At 56.1% G+C, this 20,964-nt stretch overlaps 1 protein-coding gene across 1 annotated transcript in view; it reads right to left on the bottom strand.

The window, feature by feature from the left end:
- The window catches only part of SCRIB (scribble planar cell polarity protein), a gene marked incomplete at its 5' end in the record, with an annotated part of 112,919 nt that overhangs the window by 73,280 nt on the left and 18,675 nt on the right, over positions 1-20,964 (bottom strand). Inside the window, 14 exons of the mRNA XM_084260511.1 lie at positions 448-765; positions 1,219-1,443; positions 1,906-2,031; positions 3,168-3,292; positions 4,175-4,341; positions 6,050-6,249; positions 6,876-6,994; positions 8,037-8,181; positions 8,265-8,339; positions 10,100-10,163; positions 13,918-13,974; positions 14,675-14,764; positions 16,792-16,870; positions 17,559-17,676. Coding sequence (XP_084116637.1) covers positions 448-765; positions 1,219-1,443; positions 1,906-2,031; positions 3,168-3,292; positions 4,175-4,341; positions 6,050-6,249; positions 6,876-6,994; positions 8,037-8,181; positions 8,265-8,339; positions 10,100-10,163; positions 13,918-13,974; positions 14,675-14,764; positions 16,792-16,870; positions 17,559-17,676 — 1,908 coding nt within the window. The remainder of the gene's footprint in view (positions 1-447; positions 766-1,218; positions 1,444-1,905; positions 2,032-3,167; positions 3,293-4,174; positions 4,342-6,049; positions 6,250-6,875; positions 6,995-8,036; positions 8,182-8,264; positions 8,340-10,099; positions 10,164-13,917; positions 13,975-14,674; positions 14,765-16,791; positions 16,871-17,558; positions 17,677-20,964) is intronic.

Below are 20,964 nucleotides of genomic sequence, written 5' to 3'. Positions count from 1 at the left end.
CTCCTCTCCAGCAAGCACTGTGGCAGAAAGAGGAGTATAAACAGCCTGAACACAAGCCTGAGATTAGATCTGTCCAGGGATAAAGCTCATCCTGTTGCAAACGAGGTGCAACCAGCCAGCACAGAAGCAATGGAGAGGAACAGGAACAGAGGAGCCCCTGCCAGCACGGGCCAAAGGAGCTGTTCTTGCAGCACAGAACATCATCACACAGAATGGGGAGGGTGCAAGAAGCAGGACACAGCACAAGGGGTCAGACATAAGCAACATGACACAGCTCTTGGACAAGGAGCCCCAGGACATGTGCTCTCCCACCCTCAGCGTGTCTCTCCTGCAGTGTGGGAGCCTCTCGCCCGTGTTTTCGGTGGTACCTCAGCCTGGTTGGCAGGTCAAAGCAGCAGAGGGGAGGTCTGGCACCCCTCTGACCGTCCCCCTCCTGTGGGACCCTACCTTCACGGACGGCTGAGCAGACAAGGCGCCGTTCTTTCTGTCATCCTCGTCCCACACCTCCTCCTGGTCCTCGTGCTCCGTGTTGTTATTGCAGCCTCCCAACTCCTCTTCCTCCTTCGGGACACCGTCGGTGTTCAGCCCCTGCAGCAGAGCCACCACTGCCTCTGGCTTGGGCAGCTTGGTGATCTTGAAGTGTTTCTTATAGTGCGGCGTGTCCTTGCGGATCAGTCTCTGTTTCTCCACTGGGAACGGTCGCTCTTCGTCTTCATCCTCATCCTCACTCCGTATTAGTGTGTCCTCAGCAAAGTGTACAGTGGGCTACAACAGCAAAGCCCCAGAGAGGCTGTGAGCCTGGGCAACAGCCACACCTGGAGGCAGCACAGGCACCTGCTGTCTGTGTCCCCCAGCCCCCAGGGCAGGCAAAGCCACTGTTGCTGCTTTGGTGTTACAGAAGCAGCAGAACACGTGTGAGAATTTCACTGTACTTCCCTCTTTGGACATCGACTCCTCCTCCAGACACATCAGGACACTCAAACCTGTGACCCTGACTTCCCCATAGCTCCCACCTGGCTCCCACATCGCTCCTCCCCTTCTCCCACAGACCCAGCTCCCACAGGCTGCCTGAATCTCTACTTTCACTTGGCTTCCACGGCCTGTAGCTGCCTCTAGTGACATCGAAATCCCAGTACTACATCCACTGACCATTCCCTCTGCAGCTTTCGAGTCCCTGTGCTTTCCATCCCCACCCTGCTGCAGTTCCTTGGCTCCTACCTCATTGTATTCCACTTCCACATCGTCCTCCTCTTGGCCAGCAGTTTCCTTATGCTCCTCTTCAGCTCTGGGCTTTGTCTCCTTCTCCTGCTCCTGCATCTCAGGCACCTGCCCGTTTGGCCAGCTCTTCTCTCCCTCCTCCTCTCCCCTGAAGTCAGCAGAGGCCGTGCTGTTGGAGAGGTGTGAGTCCTCGCTGCGATTGGACATGGCGCTCAGCCTCTTCTCCTAAGACGACAATTGCAAGAGTCAAGACAGGCACCAGAGCAGCAGATGGAGCAGTGCAGAGCGGTGGTGAGAGGTGGGTCTGATCCAGCACCACCAGAACCAGCCCCTTCCCCCAGCTGCCCGCTGCTTTCCCTGCTGCACCCCCCCGCTCGCTCGCCCGTTCCGCCAGCTCTGCAGGCGTTTATTCTTAGCAGAGAAGATGCCTCCCCCGAGCTCTCTGCTCCCATCCTTCTTTTCTGGGAGCATCAAAGCCTCCTTTTCCCCTCCCTGTGCTATGACAGAAGCCATACCAATGCACACCACAACTCCCTCATGCTGTCCTCTGTCTCCTGGTTGCATCTCATGCTCCATCTGAGTGATTGCACAAGGCAGACCCCAGCCCCTGGGATCCAAAGCACGTTCTTCCTGCCCAGCTTACACAGCCCAGTTCCCCACTCCCCAGCTCGCTGGGTCAGCACTCACTTCTGAGTCAGGAGAGTTGAGGTCTGTGTCAGGCTTTGCAGCGTACACCTCGTTGCGCCGCACTTCAATCACCTTCTTCATCACCTTCAGCTCGCTGGGGTGGGGGGTGGCCCTGCGCTGCAAGCCCTGCCAAGGGAAAGCTCTCAGAGCAGGAGATTCAGGAGGCAGAGCAGCACGTGCGGTGCCTCCAGACCTCCTGGAGTGCTAGAGCCCAGCTGGACACGACCCAGGGTCAGGGCATGGATCTGATTTGAGCCTCTCCACCACCACAGCCCGCAGCTGGGAAGAGGAAGAAGTGGAGGCAGAGAACACTTCCTGCAGCTCTCCTCAGACACCATCCTGTTCTCCATCCCACAGAGGGACTGGGAGGAATGAGAGAGATGGGGTGCTTTAAATTGGGCTTACTCAGTGTGAAACTGTCAACACAGAAACACCCAAGGAGCACAGAGGTGGAATGTCCTCTTGATCCCTCTGATGCTTCTCAAGGTGCCTGAGAAGCCCATGCCCCAGCAGAATTCACCAGACTTTGCCAGCTCATCCCAGCTAAGAAAATCAGGATTCTAAAACTGATAACAATGTTAAAACCAACCCAAACCCCCACAAAACCTCCAACCAACAGCAGCACACCCATGCTGCAGGGACAGATGGGAACACAGTTTATTAGGAGGATTCAGACCTCAAGAAAATCTCTCCCTGCAAGACAAAAAGGGAAGAGAATCCTCCAGGAGCCTCGAGCCAACAGAACACGTGCTGAGAACAGAAACCTTCATCCTGCTCTCTGCATCTGCAATTAGAGCAAGTGATCTGCCACGGTTTTGGAGTCTCTCTGCAGTGTTCAGCTACTTGAGTAACAGGATACTCTGTGGTGCAGGCTTGCACCGGGCTGGAAGGGCTGGAGAATGCCTGGCTTGAGTTTGGCTGTGCAGCCCCTTCCTCATGGAGGGGATCAGTGAAAATGGGGTCCTGACTGTGCTCTAACTGTCAGGGATCTCCAGACCACCCTGGGCTGGCTGGCACTCACAGCTCAACTCCTAGGGGGCTGCTGCAGCTGTAAATCTGTGCAAAGGCTCCCAGGAAATTCCCTTCTATACCTGCTGGTCTCCCCCGGGCTCCAAATGCCCTTTGGACCGCAGGTGCCTGCAGCAGCACTGCAGGGCTGTGAACACAGACACCCCAACAGCTCCACATCCCAGGAACAAGGTTCACACTGTGGCTACATCTCCCCAGGGAGCCAACAAGCCTCCAGAAACTCTCTTCCTTACCCGCCTCTCAGCTCCAGACTCGTCTTCATCATCCACTTTGGGATCATCCAAGAACTGAATCACACTGACTCTGTTGAGATTGGTGTCCGTCCAGCTCTCATCCACACTGTTCTGCAACAGATTCTCTGGGGAGAGAGACAAACATAGCAGGAGCTGCTGTCTGAACAGGCTGGGCTGTAGGTTTGCATGAAAGGCAGTTCTCAGCCCTCTATGGTACTTCTGTCACGCCCACTCATGGCACCAAACCACAGAGGCCTTGAGGACAAAGGGTGCGACCTCCAGATCTTGTCACCCCCTGTGTATCTCCAGATCTGACAGAAGAGGATGGAGGGAAGCTGGAGGAGGGAAGGGGGAGAGGAGAGACTGGGGGGAAGTTCTTTGCAGAGAGAGTGGTGAGGGGCTGGAAGGGGCTGCCCAGAGAGGGGGTGGGTGCCCCGTCCCTGGGGGTGTTCCAGGCCAGGTTGGCTGGGGCCCTGGGCAACCTTATGTAGCTCCAGGCCTGGAGGTTGGTGTCCCTGCCTGTGGCAGGGGGTTGGAGCTCTGGGACCCCTGGGGTCCCTTCCAACCCAGACCAGTCTGGGATTCTATGATTCTGTGATCTCCCACCAGATCCACAGCAGCCTCTACAGCAGGTACTGAATGGTTCAGCTCCAGCACTCCTACCCAAGAAGTCAGGGTAAGGATAGGACTGAGGCACAAATCAGAGTACTGACACAAGCACACCATCCTGACAGCAAGCAGACCTTACAGACAGTGAACTACCAGGTCAAAGGATCAAAGCAGAAGACTTCAAGAGTAGGCTGCAGGTTCTTTACCACCTGGCAGAGAAGGCATTTCCAGTTTTAACCATTTCTGCCCTGGAAAGCTGCTCCCAGCCACCCAAGAGCCGAGGTCTGCTACTGGGGCCACAGAGTGGTCCAGCCAAGCAGAGAGGAAGGTTGATGGTCTCTTCCCTACAGCGTTCTCCAGAGCACAGGGTACTGCAGGCAGCATCCATCATCTCTTACCCAGGCTGGGAGAGGGCTGCTGGGGAAGCAGGTAGCACGTGAGAACCTTCTCTCCTGTCTTTTCATCGTCCTCTGTTTGGAATTTCAGCATGGGCTGGGACTGATTTTCTGCCAGCCACAGGGCTTTCAGGTTGAGGTTTGTCAGAGCAAATGGCAAGTTCTGCAGTCTGCAAGAGAGGAGAAGTGCTGGTTAAACCTGGCTGGTAACGAGGGAGCTTCAACTGCACACCACCTAGGCTGGAGGACAGAGCCCCAGAGCCGAGCCAGCACGGGCTCCATCGCTCCAACACACACTAAGGCAGCGGGCTCGTGCTGCACACACAGCCATGGGCCAGCCCTCAGCAGCTTTTAGCAGAGGACAACTCCCACCAACATGTAGAAATGGTGAACTTCAAAGAGGTGAAGGCAGAAAAGCTGTGGTTTCATGGGCCAGCACACAGGGAGCCTTCTCACCACAAGCTGTGGTTGGCTTCCAGCAGCTACAGAACCCACCAGCTTCAGCCAACAGAAGGGCAGCCCCAGTCTGCAGGATCCTCTGGAGCAGATCAGACACCTGCACACTGTGGGTCAGGTTTTTTGGGGGGGTTTAATGAAAATCTTTTAACTTGTCTCTCCCTGGTCTGAATTTCAGGCTTTCAAAAGAGCAAAGCCCCAAAGCATGAAACATGGCACAGAAACATCACCTTCCCCCAGCCAGAGCTGTGAGTCACCCCCACATCAGCAAGAGGAGTGTCTGTCCCCCCATTAGTGGGGCTCAGGCTGCTCAGCACAGGGCTGAGCTGTACTCTATAACACTGACAGCCCAGGGAGGCACCTGAGCAACACCAACACACAGGCAGAACAAGGGACACCCTGTGCTGGCTGGAGGGCAAACCTGGGGAGCAGGAGCCTGTGGGGCCTGGCACAGCCAGGTTGGCAGAGCACCCACAGCCAGCCCAGCGCTCGCTTCAGGCCGCTGCCAGGGCCAAAGCATGAACAGTCCTGACACAGGCAACAGGCACAGCCAAACACCCCCCCCCAGCTTCTATGTGACGATGAAGACAACGCCTGACTGTGTGTGCACACCAGGTGGGGGAGCTGATGAGAGGAGGGGGCTTTTCCAGGGGACTGGGACACACCGAAGGACACCGCACCCCTCCCCAGACCGTGAGCGGTGCCCCAGCCAGAGGGGTGTCAGGTGCTCATCAAAAGACCTTGGCACCCACGGGCTGAGGAGGACACACAACCCCAAATCTGCAGGAAGGAAGAGAGCAGAGCAGGGATTTCCCCTGATCCACCTTAACACTCTGCAGAGCATCCCCAGACCTCTGCACCAGCTCTACCATGTATTCAATTATCAGGGAGGAGGACTTGGAGAAGAGGAGGCTGAGGGGAGACCTTCTCCCACCTCCCCTACCCTGCCAGGAGGGTGCAGAGAGGTGGGCAATGGTCTCTTCAGCCAGGGGACAGGAGATGGGACAAGGGGCAATGGGCTCAAGCTGCCCCAGGGCAGGGTCAGCTCAGCTGGGAGGGCAAAGTTCTTCCCTGGCAGAGTTGTGGGGCTGTGGCACAGGCTGCCCAGGGAGGGGCTGAGTCACCCCCTGGGGGTGTTGAACAGAGGGGAGATGAGGTGCTCAGGGACCTGGTTCAGCTCAGGATGGGAATGGTTGGACTGGATGATCTTAAAGGCCTTTTCCAACCTGGTGATCCTGTGACTTCACAGGTGAAGCTTCAGAGACACACACTCTCTGTCCAGAGCCCTCAGCAGCCACCTGGGCTGCTCCAAACCACAGATCCAGGGTCTCCCCAAACCAGACCAGGGCCCAGCGCACGCTGCTCCTCACAGCAGCCTCTCAGGACATGCCTGCACGCCTCTGTACCCTCCCAGGGGCTGACCTGTTCCCAGCCACGTCCAGGACGTGCAGCTCGGTGGTGTTGGCAAGCTCTGCGGGCAGCAGGGCCAGGCGGTTGTCCCGCAGCGACAGCACGTTCAGGTTGGCACAGCCGCCGATCTCCGCCGGGAGCGACGTGAGCCGGTTCCGGTCCACGTTCAGGTTGGTCAGCTTGGCCAGCTTGCCCAGGGACTTTGGTAAGGCCTGAGGAGAGGATTCAGTAATTGCAAAAGGTAAGAGCAGCAGAATAAAGGTATCAAGATGTAAAGCCCTCTGCTTTGGGGGGAAAAAAGCTGCCTTCTGTCCTAACTTCCACTCAAGTTCTCAGCACAGCTTCAGGACAGACGTTCCCTCAGGTTCTCAGGCTCTTACATGCCAGTTCTTCCCTCAGCTCAGCACGCTCACAGCACCACTGGTCAGGTTCTTCTCCTGGTCACCTGGGTATTCCCAACACTTGTGTTTTAGCCATCACAGCCTGAGCATTTTGGAGCAGGGCTATTTTAAATGACATGACCCCATGGCCAAACGCAGCTCTTGACCCAGTCCTGCTCCCATCAGACTGCATGGTCTTCAGACCAGGCTCTCCCAAAGCCAGTATCCTCACTACCCCAGAGAACTTCTCAGAGAAACAAAAAACAGAGAGAAAGCAGCTTCCGCTGGGGCCTTCTCAAGAGCCTGTGAGTTGGGTGAAACTGCACCCAAGCAGCTGAGCAGAGAGCAGCTGGAGCACGCTGAGGAACTTGGCTCAGAGGCCAGAGGACGGGAACAGATCCCTGGCACACGGCGAAACTGAACAGCATGGGAGAGGCAGGGTGGCTGCTGGTACTTACTGTCAGCATGTTTTCTGTCAAGATGAGTTCTGACAGGTTTTCACAGTCTCCGATTGACTCCGTCACCTCTGTCAGCCGATTCTGGTCCACCTTGAGGATGGAGAGCTGCTTCAGCTGACCTGGCCAGGGCAACAAGCTAGATGTAAACTATGCCACAGAGCTAATCGTAGAGTCACAGAATCACAGGGGTTGGAAGGGACCCCCAGAGCCCATGGGGTCCTGCCAAAGCAGAGCCCCTGGGACAGGGCGCACAGGGTGGCATCCAGACAGGGCTGGAATCTCTCCAGAGAAGGAGACTCCACACCCCCTGGGCAGCCTGTCCCAGGGCTCCCTCACCCTCACTGGGGAAAAGTTCTTCCTATGCTCTAACTTGCAGCCACTGCCCCTTGTCCTGTCCCCACAGACACTGGAAAGGGGCTGCCCATTCCCCTGCATCCCATACTGAAGATACTGATAAACATGAATAAGGTCCCCCCTTAGTCTTCTTCTCTGCAGGCTGAACAGCCCCAGCTCCCTCAGCCTTTCCTCCCAGGGGAGATGCTCCAGGCCCTTCAGCATCTCTGTCCCTCCTCTGGACTCTCTCCAGGAGATCCCTGGCTGGTTGATCCCAGGGAGCCCAGCACTGGACACAACACTCCAGGTGGGGCCTGAGCAGGGCAGAGCAGAGGGGGAGGATCCCCTCCTGTCACCTGCTGCCCACACTCCTCCTGATGCCCCCCAGGATCCCCTTGGCTCTCTCAGCCCCCAGGGCACACTGCTGGCTCGTGGCCACCCTGTCACCCACCAGCACCCCCAGGTCCTTCTCCACAGAGCTCCTCTCCAGCAGGTCACCCCCAGCCTGTACTGATTCAAGAGGTTAATGATGCTGTCCCATGTCCATCCAGCAAAAATGGCATTTCCATCCCACCAGGGATCATGTAACCCAAGGATACAGGCCCTCCCTTCCTTACCCACCAGCCTTGGTCACAGGTTTTACCCAGCATTATGCAGACCAAGAACCTGAACTGCTCACCAGCATCACCTACTGCTTCTGTCACCCCTGTGACCACGTCCCTCAAGCCCTAACACCTCTTGCCTGAAGCCCCTCCCCACCCCCGCCCCCAACCAGCATCACTGTCAAGCAGTGAAGCCCCACTCTGGTCCCCATCCCATAATACTCACCGATCCCATCTGGAATGCATTCCAAGAGGTTCTGTGACAGCAGCAAGTCAGTCAGTGCCACCAGCCCGCTGACCTCGTTGGGCAGCTGCTCCAGCTTGTTCTCAGACACGTCCAGGCAGACCAAGCGGCGAAGATTGCCCAGCTCCTGGGGTCAGAGGGGAGACACTGCAGCTCGAGGGAGCCCCTGGGGAAGGGAGCACGGGGGGAAGGTGCTGAACAGGTACTCACTGGAGGCAGGGCTGAGAGCTGGTTCCGGTCCAGCCAGAGCTCGCGCAGGTTCGGGAGGGCTCCCAGAGTGTCTGGCTGTAAGAGAGCAGGACAGGAACACCCTCAGTCCCTTCTGCAGGAGAGAAGCTGCTGGAGGCTGCTACAAACCACAGCACACCTCTGCAAAGCCAGGCACTGCTCCTGCTTTCACACCTCCCAGAACCATTCACCTAACGGTTTATGGTATGTTGGTGCTGCAGCACGTCTGACTGGACACGTCTGGGGTGGCAAACTGGCTGCAGAAGGTCCCAAAGAGGAAACACAGAAGCCAACAGTAAGGGCTGTCTGGCAGAAGGCAAGAACTGAAGATGGCTATGGAAATCCTGGCCTCATGGAGGAAAGGAGTCTTTCTCCTCTTCCTCCTCTCAGACATGAAGACAAACATTTGGGTAACACTGTCCAGCCCTACAGGATGCAGCAGCACCGGCAGACACACGTCTGTGGCATCGCTGTGTTTGCTATCAGACCCCACAGGCTGATTAGCTTTTGGGTTTGGGGTTGATGCACCACTCAGGTGTCAGGCAACTGCTCTCACAAGCACGCTGCAGCCTCGTGCCTGAGCACGCTGCAGGAGCTGCTCCTTTGCCTCCCAACTGAGACAGCTTTCTGCCAAACAGCATCCCAAAACGCCCAGAGCAGGATGCAGTGACAGCTTGATCCAGAGCTGGACAAGTCAAGAGCATCACTGAATGTCCTGGACATGGAGCAGCTGAATTGGAGACTCTGCACTGGCTGGAGCTCAGACTTCTCTGTGGAGCCACCCTGGTCCATGGGGAACACACCTCGTGCTTACAGAATAGTCCTGCCCTCTCTAGCAGAGAAATCAAGTCAGAAAGGGGAAAGGCACAAAGCCGGCCCTGCAGAGGAGGAGAGCAACAGCTGGGGGCAGTGCAAGACAGGAGAGAGGAACACACAGAGTCTCGGTGGAAAGAGCCTTCAGCAGCCAGATGGCAAAGAGTGAACAGGGCAGAAGGGCCTGGAAAGGCAGGGCAAGTTGTGTGGGAGAACATCAGCAGAGGGGTGGCAGCAGGGACAGGGAGGGGATTGTCCCTCTCTGCTCTGCCCTCCCCAGCTGGAGTCCTGTGTCCAGAGCTGGGGCCCAACACAAGGAAGATGTGGGGCTGGTGGAGAGGGGTCAGAGGAGCCCCGGGGATGCTCAGGGGGCTGGAGCAGCTCCCCATGGAGAGAGGCTGAGGGAGCTGGGCTGGGTCAGCCTGGAGAAGAGAAGGCTGTGGGGGGACCTCACTGCAGCCTCCCCGTCCCTGAAGGGACCCCAGGAACAGGAGGGGAATGGGCTTGTTAAAGGGCAGAGACTGGCAGGACAAGGGGCTGGAGTGAAGCTGGAGGAGGGAAGGGGGAGAGGAGAGACTGGGGGGAAGTTCTGTGCAGAGAGAGTGGTGAGGGGCTGGAAGGGGCTGCCCAGAGAGGGGGTGGGTGCCCCGTCCCTGGGGGTGTCCAAGGCCAGGTTGGCTGGGGCCCTGGGCAACCTTGTGTAGCTCCAGGCCTGGAGGTTGGTGTCCCTGCCTGTGGCAGGGGGTTGGAGCTCTGGGACCCTTGGGGTCCCTCCCAGCCCAGGCCATTCTATGATTCTATGAGGACAGTAGGAAGCAGGGCACAAGGGCCAGCACACGAGGAGAACGTGACACTGTGAAGGATGATGAGGCCATGGTGGGCAGATCAGAATCTTCCCAAACCACCTGAAGATGTATTTCAGATGAGAAACCACTGGCTTCTGCAGATATGGGGTTCTGACCCTACCAACCACCCGTGCTCCCTCCCCACCACTCCTCACCTACCAGCACTTCCAGGTCGTTGCCTCCAAGATCCAGCTGCTCTAACTTGACAAGGAAGGAGAGTGAGCTGCAAGATACAGGGAGCAGAGAGGGGAGGAGAGGGGAAAACAACAGAATGAACGTAAGGTCAGCATCTCAAACACACATCTCACTATTACATGACTTTTAATACCTCCTAAATCACGTGGGGCAATCCCAACCCTCTTCACAGCCCCTCTGAGCCAAGCAGCTCAGGGGAGTCAGTGCCCTTCCCCAAGCCAGAGCACCTGCACTGCAGAACTGGGTTCAGTACACCAGCAGTCCCAAATTCCCCCTGTGCCACCCATCTGCCTTCGCCCCCTCCCACCAAAAACACCCTGAGCACAAACATGACAGACCAGCCACACCTTGACATCGCTGCCCATTCTTGTAGCAAAGATGGGGCCCAGGGCACAGACCAACAGGCAACAGGAGAGCCAGCAGAGGACAAGCACGTTTGGGGGCAGGGGGAACACAGCAGGAATGACAAACACAACAGCCTCAGCTTTCCCAAGTGGGATGTGTGTGCTGCTTCAGAAAGGGAAAGACAACACTGGCATGATGTCTCAGGTGAGGTCAAGACACACAGACAGGAAGCTCAGGAGGCAAGATACTAGGGGAAGCCTGTCAGCACTGCTCAGGGCCGTGCCCTGGGCACCCAAACCCTCACCACCCAGTGAGGCTGCAGCCCACAGCCTCACAAACCCAGGGCTCAGTTCTTCTAGGTACTTAGGGATAAGGTTTAGCTTAGGATGGGACTGGTTGGACTTGATGATCTTCAGAGGTCTTTTCCAACCTTGTGATTCTGGGACTCTGACACATCCTCAGCTCTCAGTCTGACCCCCAACTCCAACTCCTGCTCCCCAAGCAGGGGCTGGGGTCTCTCGCTTCGCTCTGGGGCAGAAGGGCCACCCCAACCTGCCCCTTTCCCCAGCAGTGAGGGCCTTCAGGTCTCATTCTCTTCACAAGAGCTGTCCTCACAGAGGCATCACTATACTTCTCTGGGAAAAGAGCTAAACATCTCCATGCCATCCAGACCAAGGAAGGTGGGGCTGCAAACGTGTGAGCAGGCAACAAACTGACCTGTCCTGCCTGGGCCAGGCTACAAAAACATCTGAGCTGCAGAGGAAAAGCAGGTTCTTCCCTTGGATTTCATGTTCTATGAACTCAAGCAAAGGTTTAACAACAGATCATTAAGAGGGTTCTCTGGTATACAAGTCTCTCATTATGATTCTCTATTTGCTCTTTGGCTTCTCTGAAGGGTGGAGCAGCCCTGACTCTTCCTTCACAGCTTCAATTCCCCAAAACAAGGGATCATGGCAGCCAGGTCTTGGAGATGCCTCAGTATGGATCACCCTCTCCACGAGGGTACACCAACAAGAGCTCCCCCCTCCCCAGATCGCTGTCAAGCCACGTCCCATCTGCATGGGAGAGATGAGGAGTGACCACCAGCAGCCCAAGACGAGCTGCTTCAGAACTCAGCTGACAACAGAAGACCACCCAAGGAAACCAGATGTTGACAAGTAAAGGTAATTGCCAGCTGGATCCTTTGCAGAGCTCAACAGCAGCAAAAGTCAAGAGGACACATGCAGGCACAAATTCAGGGTACTGAAGCCCATCTACCTGCTGGGCTCAGCAACCTTGAAAACTGAGCATCAGCTATTTCAGGAAGTCATTCTGCTCTCTGGCAAGGTCACCTGGACTTGTTCAGAGCTGTTCATGGGCACAGTTTCACCAGAGTAAGTACAGGAGCTTCAGACCTGCATCGGGCACTGAAAGGTCTTTGGCTGTTGACTTCCATCTCCTGTTTCCCTGACAGATCTGACAAACTGCCTTGGCTTTCAAGAGCCTCTTCTGCTTCAGGAAATCAGCCAAGAGCAGAACTTGGGGAACGGGGGAGAGATGACAAGAAGCTGGAACTCCACTCCAGAATGAGTAGCAAGCTTGGGCTTATCTTCCAGGGAAAAACACACAGTATCTTGCTGGATGGCAAACAAACCTAACAGAGGAAAATGAGGGAGCACTGGGCATGAGAGATCTCCCCAGGAACCACACCATGAGTCTGGCCACAGACTGGATTCTCAAGCTCCAGACACTTGCTGGCTCCCAGATGGTAAAAAGCCACTGAAACCACTCTCCCCTGCAGCCTGAAAGCCCAACTTTGGACGTAGCTCCTGCAGCTCTTCCTTCTATGGTGCATCCCAGTCGTGGCCCCTGTCTGAACACAAGGAACAGACAGCAGCAGGTCCAGCAACAGGACCCCAACATCTCCTGCTCGCCTGTTCCCAGCCTGGCACAGGGAGCTCTGGCTCCCACGTTCTCCCTTGTGGCCTGTATTCCCTGTGGATATCAGGCCATCCCAGCTGGCCTGGTGACAGATTCTGTGCAGAGAAGATCCAGGGACTGAGTTAACCTGAACTGTGCTTCTCCACAGTGTAATGACCAGACATGAAGCCTGTGAGCTGGCCAGTGACAGCTTTCAGCTCCTTTCTGGAGGAGTCCTGTGCTCTGGGTGGAAGCTGACACATGGATTCTACAAGCAGATATAACCCATGTCACATAAAGCCTGCACCTGCAGGTCCCAGAGGAAAATAACACCAGGAAGAGCCTGTGCCTGTGTCAAAGCAACAACTCCCAGCAAGGGAGGCACGACCATCACAGAAGCAAGACTACAGCCCTGAGCACTTCAGAGCCCCAAAGCCTTGCTGGGACAGCCCCCTTCACCCTCACTGTTAAACACAGCAGAGGAGGAAGGGGGGGAGCACAGGCAGCCACACTGAACACTCACCACAAGCAGTCAGAGGGCACCCAGGAAAGGTGACAACAGTTGCACACTTCCACGTTCACTGAGGACTGTGTGGCCCCAAAACACACCACTACCCAAAAAGAAGCCAGTAGAATCCCTTCCAAAACATGTTCAAGGAAGACTGGGGGAACCACCAGTTGGATGGATAAGCAGGCAGAAGACAAAGCTGAGAGAGCTAAAGAGGGTTGGGAAATTCAGCAAACTCTGATGGGCTCCAAAGATCAGTGGACAGGCTCATTAGTTCTCCACATTCCCTCTACCTGACAGCACCAGCTGTACCAAGCAGACCCTCTACCAGGAATCTGCCTCTGTCCCTAAGACTCTGAAGCATTTAGTACAACTTACCTGGCTTATTTTGTGTCTGCTGCAGGAGAGCCAGTTGTACCACCCACTCCCACACACTGCTCCACCAGAACAGTCAGCACACACACCCAGCAAAACAGATGTCAGAAGCTAAAGGAATCCTCAGCCACACTCTGCTGCTGCTCAGATTCCCAGCTCCAAGGCATGCAGAGTTCCTCCTGTACCTGCACCAGTGCATGTTTCTCCCTTCCTCCAGAGGAGTCTGTCATCCCTGGGCAGCCTTGTGTAGCTCCAGGCCTGGAGGTTGGTGTCCCTGCCTGTGGCAGGGGGGTTGGAGCTCTATGATCCTTGGGGTCCCTCCCAGCCCAGACCATTCTATGATTCTATGATCTGCTCCTCCTCCTCTCCAGGAAACGTGGTTCTCACCATTTCAAGCAGCTTTCTTGTGGAACCCTGTCTGTCCCGAACCAGTCCTGGCACAGAGGCTGAGCACAGCCTGGAACGCCCTTCCCTGCCCTTCAGCCCTGCAACATCTCTCTCCCTCCTCACCACAACTTTCAGAAAGGCAGCGAGATGCAGTTTGTGTGTGTGAAGCCTGGAGCCCTCCCAAGCAAAGGGCCAGAGCCTGTGCTACAGATACAGCAAGGCCCTGAGGAAGCGGGGGGACTCCTGAAGCCACCAGACAGACACTCACGTGGGGAGAGTCTTTAGCAGGTTCTCACGTAGCTCCAGAGTCACCAGGTTTGCCAAACTGCAAGAGAAGAGGGAGCAAGAAAGCCAGATTGACTGACCAGGGCTTCAGGGATGCAGAGAGATGCTCACAGCCCTTCCCTGGGGACCACCCCTCCTTACCTGCACGGCCACCTGAGTGCCTACACATGAAGGGGAGACAAGGGGACACAAACACCAGAGGATCTCGGATGGTTTCTGATGAGGGTGACTGCCCATTGCACAGCCATGCAGAACACCAACACCCTGCCCAAACTCCGACAGTGAAACATGGACTCACACACAGGACTGGCTGGCAATAAAACCCTCCACGTGTAGAAAGCCCAATCCCATGGGAGGGGGTGCTGCACCCCATGGCAAAGCCACAGGTTTTGCCTTGACCGTTTGCTAGCAGCATAAATAACTTCACCACCACCAGACACACCCCACCTGCTGGGAAGGGGGAGAATGGGCACCCGTAAAACACAGAAGGATAGAGGATCTGAGGAGCCTGGATGCTCCCCTTCCTTTCCTGTGCCACCCAGAGAGGAGAGGCTGCTGAGACCAGGAAGGCAACCTCGTTAAGAAGGTTGGCTTTTAACAGGAGTGGTTCTTAGAGGTGCTCAGGCAGCACAGTCAGCACAGTGGGGACGGCACCCTCTTCCCCTCCAAGCCCTGCCAGTGTCCCCACCCCACCCCAACCCAACCCTCCTCCCCACCACGAAGAGCAGGGCCATACTCACTTCCCAATGTCGTTGGGGAGGCTCTGCAGGGACACATCATTCAAGGCCAAGTGGCCCAGGCTCCGAAGCTGCGTGAAGCCCTCTGGAAGCCTGTGAAAGCAAGATGGAACAGCACACCATTAACTGCACAACACGAGCCCTGAATTCCTCACTGAAATCCACCAAAAGCCAGTCCCAGTTGGTACAGAATCACACAGGATCACAGAACCGTAGGGGCTGGAAGGGACTTTAAGAGCTCATCGAGTCACAGACTGGTCTGGGCTGGGAGGGACCCCCAGGGTCCCAGAGCTCCAACCCCCTGCCACAGGCAGGGACACCAACTCCAGGCCTGGAGCTACACAAGGTTGCCAAAGCAGGGTCCCTAGGACAGGTCACACATGTTGGTGTCCAGATGGGTCTGGACTGTCCCCAGAGAAGGAGACTCCACAACCCTCCCTGGGCTGCCTGTCCCAGTGAATACATGTGGTACCTATATGTGGAAAGGAAAAGAGCAGGAACCAACTCTGACCCTGCCTCCAGGAGATGCCCCACTCCCTAGACCAAAGCCTCTACGTGTCCAAGTGGCTCTGCAGTTCTCAAACACACATCCCAGAGTAAGTTACACCATGGGATCATTTAAACGTGGGAGCAGAGAAGGCTACCATGCCACCCAAGTGCCCATCCAAGGATGTAAGGGTGTGTCTGCAGATGACACTGCAGCATTCCTCAGGAACAAGCAGTATCATCCTAACAGCTCCAAGGTGCAAGAGAACAGGGAAAGACCCATGAAAAGGAGAAATCTGCTGTTCACAGGCAGCTCCTGGAGCTTCCCTGCCCTCTACTGACCATCATACAACTCTGGGCCACAACAAGACTCTGACAAACAACTTCCAGGGTGGAAGTGCTGGTCATTCCCATGGCACAGGGATTCCCACCAGCTGAAAGGCTTGTCCCCTTCCAGCAGCATCCAGATCCATGACGGGGAAGCAGAGAGTTAAATCTATTGAAGGGCGACTGGGGCAGCGCTGGCCCAGGAGCACAAGGGGCCACAGGTGTCTGGAGGCAGACTGGCATCTACAGGGACCCTGGCAGACTGCATCAGACACCAGTGCCTGCAAGCATGGCTCACCAAGACAGAGCAGCCACACTTAAATCCCCCAGAGATTATGGATTTAGAGCTGGAGGGACACAAGAGCCAAGGCAGAGAGCCCCGTTCTTGGACACAGCTCTGGGCACTGAGATGAGACAGGGAGCTACTATGGAGGCTACAAAGAAGGGCTATGAAGATGCTGAGGGGGTGAGAACATCTCTCTGATGAAGAGAGGCTGAGGGACTTGGGACTGTTTAGGCTGGAGAAGACCAAGGGGGATCTTATCAGTGCTGATAAACCCTTGAGGGGTGGGGTCAGGAGGAGGGGTCAGGCTGTGTTCAGGGGGGCCCAGTGACAGGACAGGAGGCCATGGGCAGAAACCTGAACATAGAAGTTCCACCTGAACACAATGAGGAACTTCTTTACTGTGAGGGTGGCAGAGCCCTGGGCCAGGCTGCCCAGAGAGGTTGTGGGGTCTCCCTCCATCTCTGGAGACGTTCAGACCCCGTGACCCTGGGCGCTGCCCTGTGCAGCTCGAGGGGACCCTGCTCTGGGGGTGGGACTGGGGGATCTCCAGAGGTCCCTCCAGCCTCCACCAGTCTGTGGTCCCATGACCAAACACAGAGTTCAGGAGAGCCATCCTAAGTTACAGATAAGACAACAGAGAGCAAAAAGCACCAACAGTGTGCAGGCCTTTCTCTGCTCCTCAGCAGTGCAACCACTCCACATCCTTGTGCACCAGGGAGTAACAAACTTATTGCCAGAGAACAAAAGTCCTCATCATCCACACCAGTGACAACAGCACGACCAAGGGCTCATCAGTCCAAGCCGTGGGCCCCACAGAAGGGGGAGCACACCCCAGCTCTTCCCTATCAGGGTGTTCCACCTGTCAGGACAGCAGACATCTGCAGGTCTTGGCAAATGCAGGGTGGGCCTAGGCCCTGACTGCCAGGGAAGACACACAATGAAGAGGAGAGAAAGCTGGGGAGAAGGAGGAGCTTCAATTCTCATTCTTAGTGGGACAAAGGGGTTGCAGGTGCTTTCCTACCTGGAGAGAGGGTTCCCACTGAAGTCTGCGATTTCCAAGGATTTGCAGAACTTGATGCTTTCTGGAATTTCTGGAATGTCTGGAAAAATACGTGAAAGGAAGAAGAAAAACAAACAAAAAAAAGATGTTTGAGAAAAGTTTATCGAGTGGAAAATGGCAGAGCAGGTACTGGTGACAGCCTAGAACATCCTAAGACAACCACATTTTCACAGCCCAGGACCCACGAGAGATGACTGCAGGACTGTGAAAGAATCCCAGAATCCCAGGCTGGTCTGGGTTGGGAGGGACCCCAGGGGTCCCAGAGCTCCAACCCCCTGCCACAGGCAGGGACACCAACCTCCAGGCCTGGAGCTACATAAGGTTGCCCAGGACCCCAGCCAACCTGGCCCTGAACACCCCCAGGGATGGGGCACCCACCCCCTCTCTGGGCAGCCCCTTCCAGCCCCTCACCACTCTCTCTGCACAGAACTTCCCCCCAGTCTCTCCTCTCCCCCTTCCCTCCTCCAGCTTCACTCCAGCCCCTTGTCCTGCCAGTCTCTGCCCTTTAACAAGCCCATTCCCCTCCTGTTCCTGGGGTCCCTTCAGGGACGGGGAGGCTGCAGTGAGGTCCCCCCACAGCCTTCTCTTCTCCAGGCTGACCCAGCCCAGCTCCCCCAGCCTCTCTCCGTAGGGGAGGTACGGGCACAGCCTCTCCCCAAACACGAGTGCACGGGGTGGTGGCACTGAGAGACCTGGGGGCACCCAGCCCCGCTCAGCTTTGGCCTCACCGTTACGGGAGATGTCCAGTTCCACCAGCTGCATGAAGTTGGCAACCTCAGGGGGCAGTCTCTGGATCTCATTGTCACTCAGGCCCAGCTTGCGCAGGTTCAGAAGCCTGAAGAAGGGCTGTGAGAGGAGAGAAAAACCCGGGTCAGCAGCAGTTCTGCTCCTCGCCTCGGGGCAAACCTGAGCGCCCAGCCCTGGGGACAATGCCCTCTCCCACAGCCTCTGTCCTGGTCAGGTCCTCAACGTGCAGTCGCTGCACAGATGAGACTCCTGATCAAAGCCCACGGGTGACAAGGGTGAAAGGAGAAAGGTGGTTCAGGAGTTTGGGTCGATGATCCATTTAATCTCTCTGCTATCCCACTGCTCCTCTCCCTCCCCAGTAGGACACAACAGGGAAGCTCCTTGTTTCCCAAGACAAATGTTCCTCTTGGGCATCTGAAGACTGGCATCATGGGGAAGTCACTACAACGCAGCTGGACAGCAGATGCCACAGCATTTCTGAATCTGGCCCAGAGAAGCCAACACAGAGAACACAGGGGCCTTCCCCACCCGAGTCCTGTGCCCGCCCTCACGCATCTGCGGCACGCTCCAGATGTCAGCACATCGGTGACAGGTCTCTGCACCCAGGGAAAGCATCTGTGCCACTGGGACCAGAAAAGAAGGAGCAGGCAAGCTATCTGGATGTCCCAGTGATGAAGAATCAGGGAAGGAAAGAAACTCCCTTTCTAGAAACACCGCAGTCGTGGAGACACTGACTGGAAGGGACCTCGACACGTCTCGGCCCAGCAACACACAACTCCCTCACACCCAGCCCCGTGCTCAGGAGTCACTTCTGTTAGCTAAACATGGCCAAGCACATCAATCACACTCTTTCTAGACATGAGCAGCCTCTCAGCGAGTTCACTAAACACAACAAACTCTAATTACCGACTGAGCAGACCCTGCAGCTGCGCCCGAGCTATTGTGGGACAGAGGATACGGGACAGGATGGAAACCAAGGCTGTGGCGCTGGCTGCATTTCCTGGATCATTCCAGGGCGCCTGGGAACAACAAACAAACTACAGAGTCACCGCAGAGAATGAGTTTCACCCAGGAGCAGAGAAAGGCCGAGGCTGCTGCGCGGGGGTACCGACCCTGCCCGGTTACTCGTGGGCTCTGCCACAGCACGGACAAGCGCTCCAGGTCACAGAATCCCAGACTGGTCTGGGCTGGGAGGGACCCCAAGGGTCCCAGAGCTCCAACCCCCTGCCACAGGCAGGGACACCAACCTCCAGGCCTGGAGCTACACAAGGTTGCCCAGGGCCCCAGCCAACCTGGCCTTGGACACCCCCAGGGACGGGGCACCCACCCCCTCTCTGGGCAGCCCCTTCCAGCCCCTCACCACTCTCTCTGCAAAGAACTTCCCCCCAGTCTCTCCTCTCCCCCTTCCCTCCTCTAGCTTCACTCCAGCCCCTTGTCCTGCCAGGCTCTGCCCTTTAACAAGCCCATTCCCCTCCTGTTCCTGGGGTCCCTTCAGGGACGGGGAGGCTGCAGTGAGGTCCCCCCACAGCCTTCTCTTCTCCAGGCTGACCCAGCCCAGCTCTCTCAGCCTCTCTCCGTAGGGGAGCTGCTCCAGCCCTCTGAGCATCCCCGTGGCTCCTCTGACCCCTCTCCACCAGCCCCACATCTTCCTTGTGTTGGGCCCCAGCTCTGGCCACAGGACGCCAGCTGGGGAGGGCAGAGCAGAGAGGGACAATCCCCTCCCTGTCCCTGCTGCCACCCCTCTGCTGATGTCACCTCTGACAGCCCAAGGGTTGTAGATGCCAAACCTGAAGCAGGGAGGAGTAACTCAGCCCATGGTGCAAAAGAAAGGAGGGATGAGGCCAGGAGCAAGCTCAGGCCTACAGAGCGACACACGGAAGCCACGTCTAATCCATGTAATGATCCCGCCTGTCCTACGCCAGAGGCAGGGAGGGTGTGAGAGCAAAGGAAGAGGTAATGACAGGATTACTTACAGATCAGAAAGCACATCCAGAGTGTCAGGGCTGCTTACTCAGAGTGCGCTGAGAAGGGCCAGACAAGAGTTCGAGGTCTGAACCGTACTGCTCACTTGCCTTGCCAGCAACCCATCTGCATGGACGGCTGCAGAACAGGACTCGCTGTGGGGATACTGGGCTTTGCCTGGGTTTTGGTGGTGGGACACCCACCATTGTCACTTGTAACACTGCAAGGATCACTAATACAGACCAGGCAAGGGAGGGGTGATGAATGCAAAGGTGATGCATCAACATAACGCTGAAGACATGCAGACCAAAGAGCGAGCTGCTCACCCCACGAGACGGGGTGCTGGTGAGGTCTAATCACATCGCTGGAGGAGTTTCTCTGCTGTGGATCAAAACCTCTGCAGCTTCCACAGAGATGTCTCAGTCAGGAAACGCAGTGGGGTGCATGTTTGAGGGACTACAAAACACGTCATGGCCTTTGCTACGCTGAGGTGGCTGTGCTTCCACTTCACTCCCATACTGAGAGGCAGAAGTGCTTGTGATCAAGAGCAGTCACATGAAATTCATACTCCTGATGTCCTAAAGTAGTGTCATTATGGTCTGCTTTAAGTAAAGCAGACCATAATAAGTAAAAAAAGATTAAAACCCCAAGTCCTCTCACTGCTGCATGGCACAAGTTCTGTTTAAGTCAGTTTATCCCATGCAAATCAGTTTACTGAGAACGGAAGTAGGTGAAAGTCTAAATGACAACAAAGGTTCAAGCCAGAGCAGGAGGTTCAGAGACTTGATTTGCCATTGTTTCCTAGCTCCTTCTCCTAATTTTAGAATGCAAGGAAATTCCAGGCAAGACATTGTGCTGACCTGCTGGAGCCTACAGGTTGGAAAACAAGAGGAGAACGGGACATCCACCGTCCAGCTTTCAGCACTTCTGCCCAGTCTCAGAATAGACGCTCACACCTCAAGAAAAGGGGGGTTCCAGCACAGCCCAGAATGAACTCACACTGCACGCTGTGCTGCAGTGTTCAAGGGAGGCGTCCCGATGGCCTTGAGGGTCTTTTCCAGCCTGGTGACTCTGTGATCTCTTGACACAGAAGCGATTTGAAGGCTAACTGGGGCAAACTGGTAGCTGTGACCACTGGCTTCAGTCTGACTTTCCTACCTAGGCCATCAACACACCACATCCCTGGCACAGCAGTTGTAGCCAAGCCACTTACTGCGATTTAACGAGCTGCGTAACAGGCCTTTTACTGGCACCTTACTGGAAGTAACTGGGACCCAGGCGCAGACGGCGCAGGCCAGGCCTCAGCATCGGCCTGTCGTGACAGTCTCACGACTCTTCCCAACCTGTCCTTTGCTCCAGGGAGACACCACAGAACCCAAGACTCAGAAACACCTTGCTCTGCACGTGCCTTTGTGTACCAGGTCA

The sequence above is a fragment of the Gallinula chloropus genome, assembly GCF_964237585.1.
Source record: "Gallinula chloropus genome assembly, chromosome: 2".
NCBI lineage: Eukaryota > Metazoa > Chordata > Aves > Gruiformes > Rallidae > Gallinula > Gallinula chloropus.
Note: the sequence above shows the minus strand (reverse complement) of the source record. Positions and strands in the feature narration are given on the sequence as shown.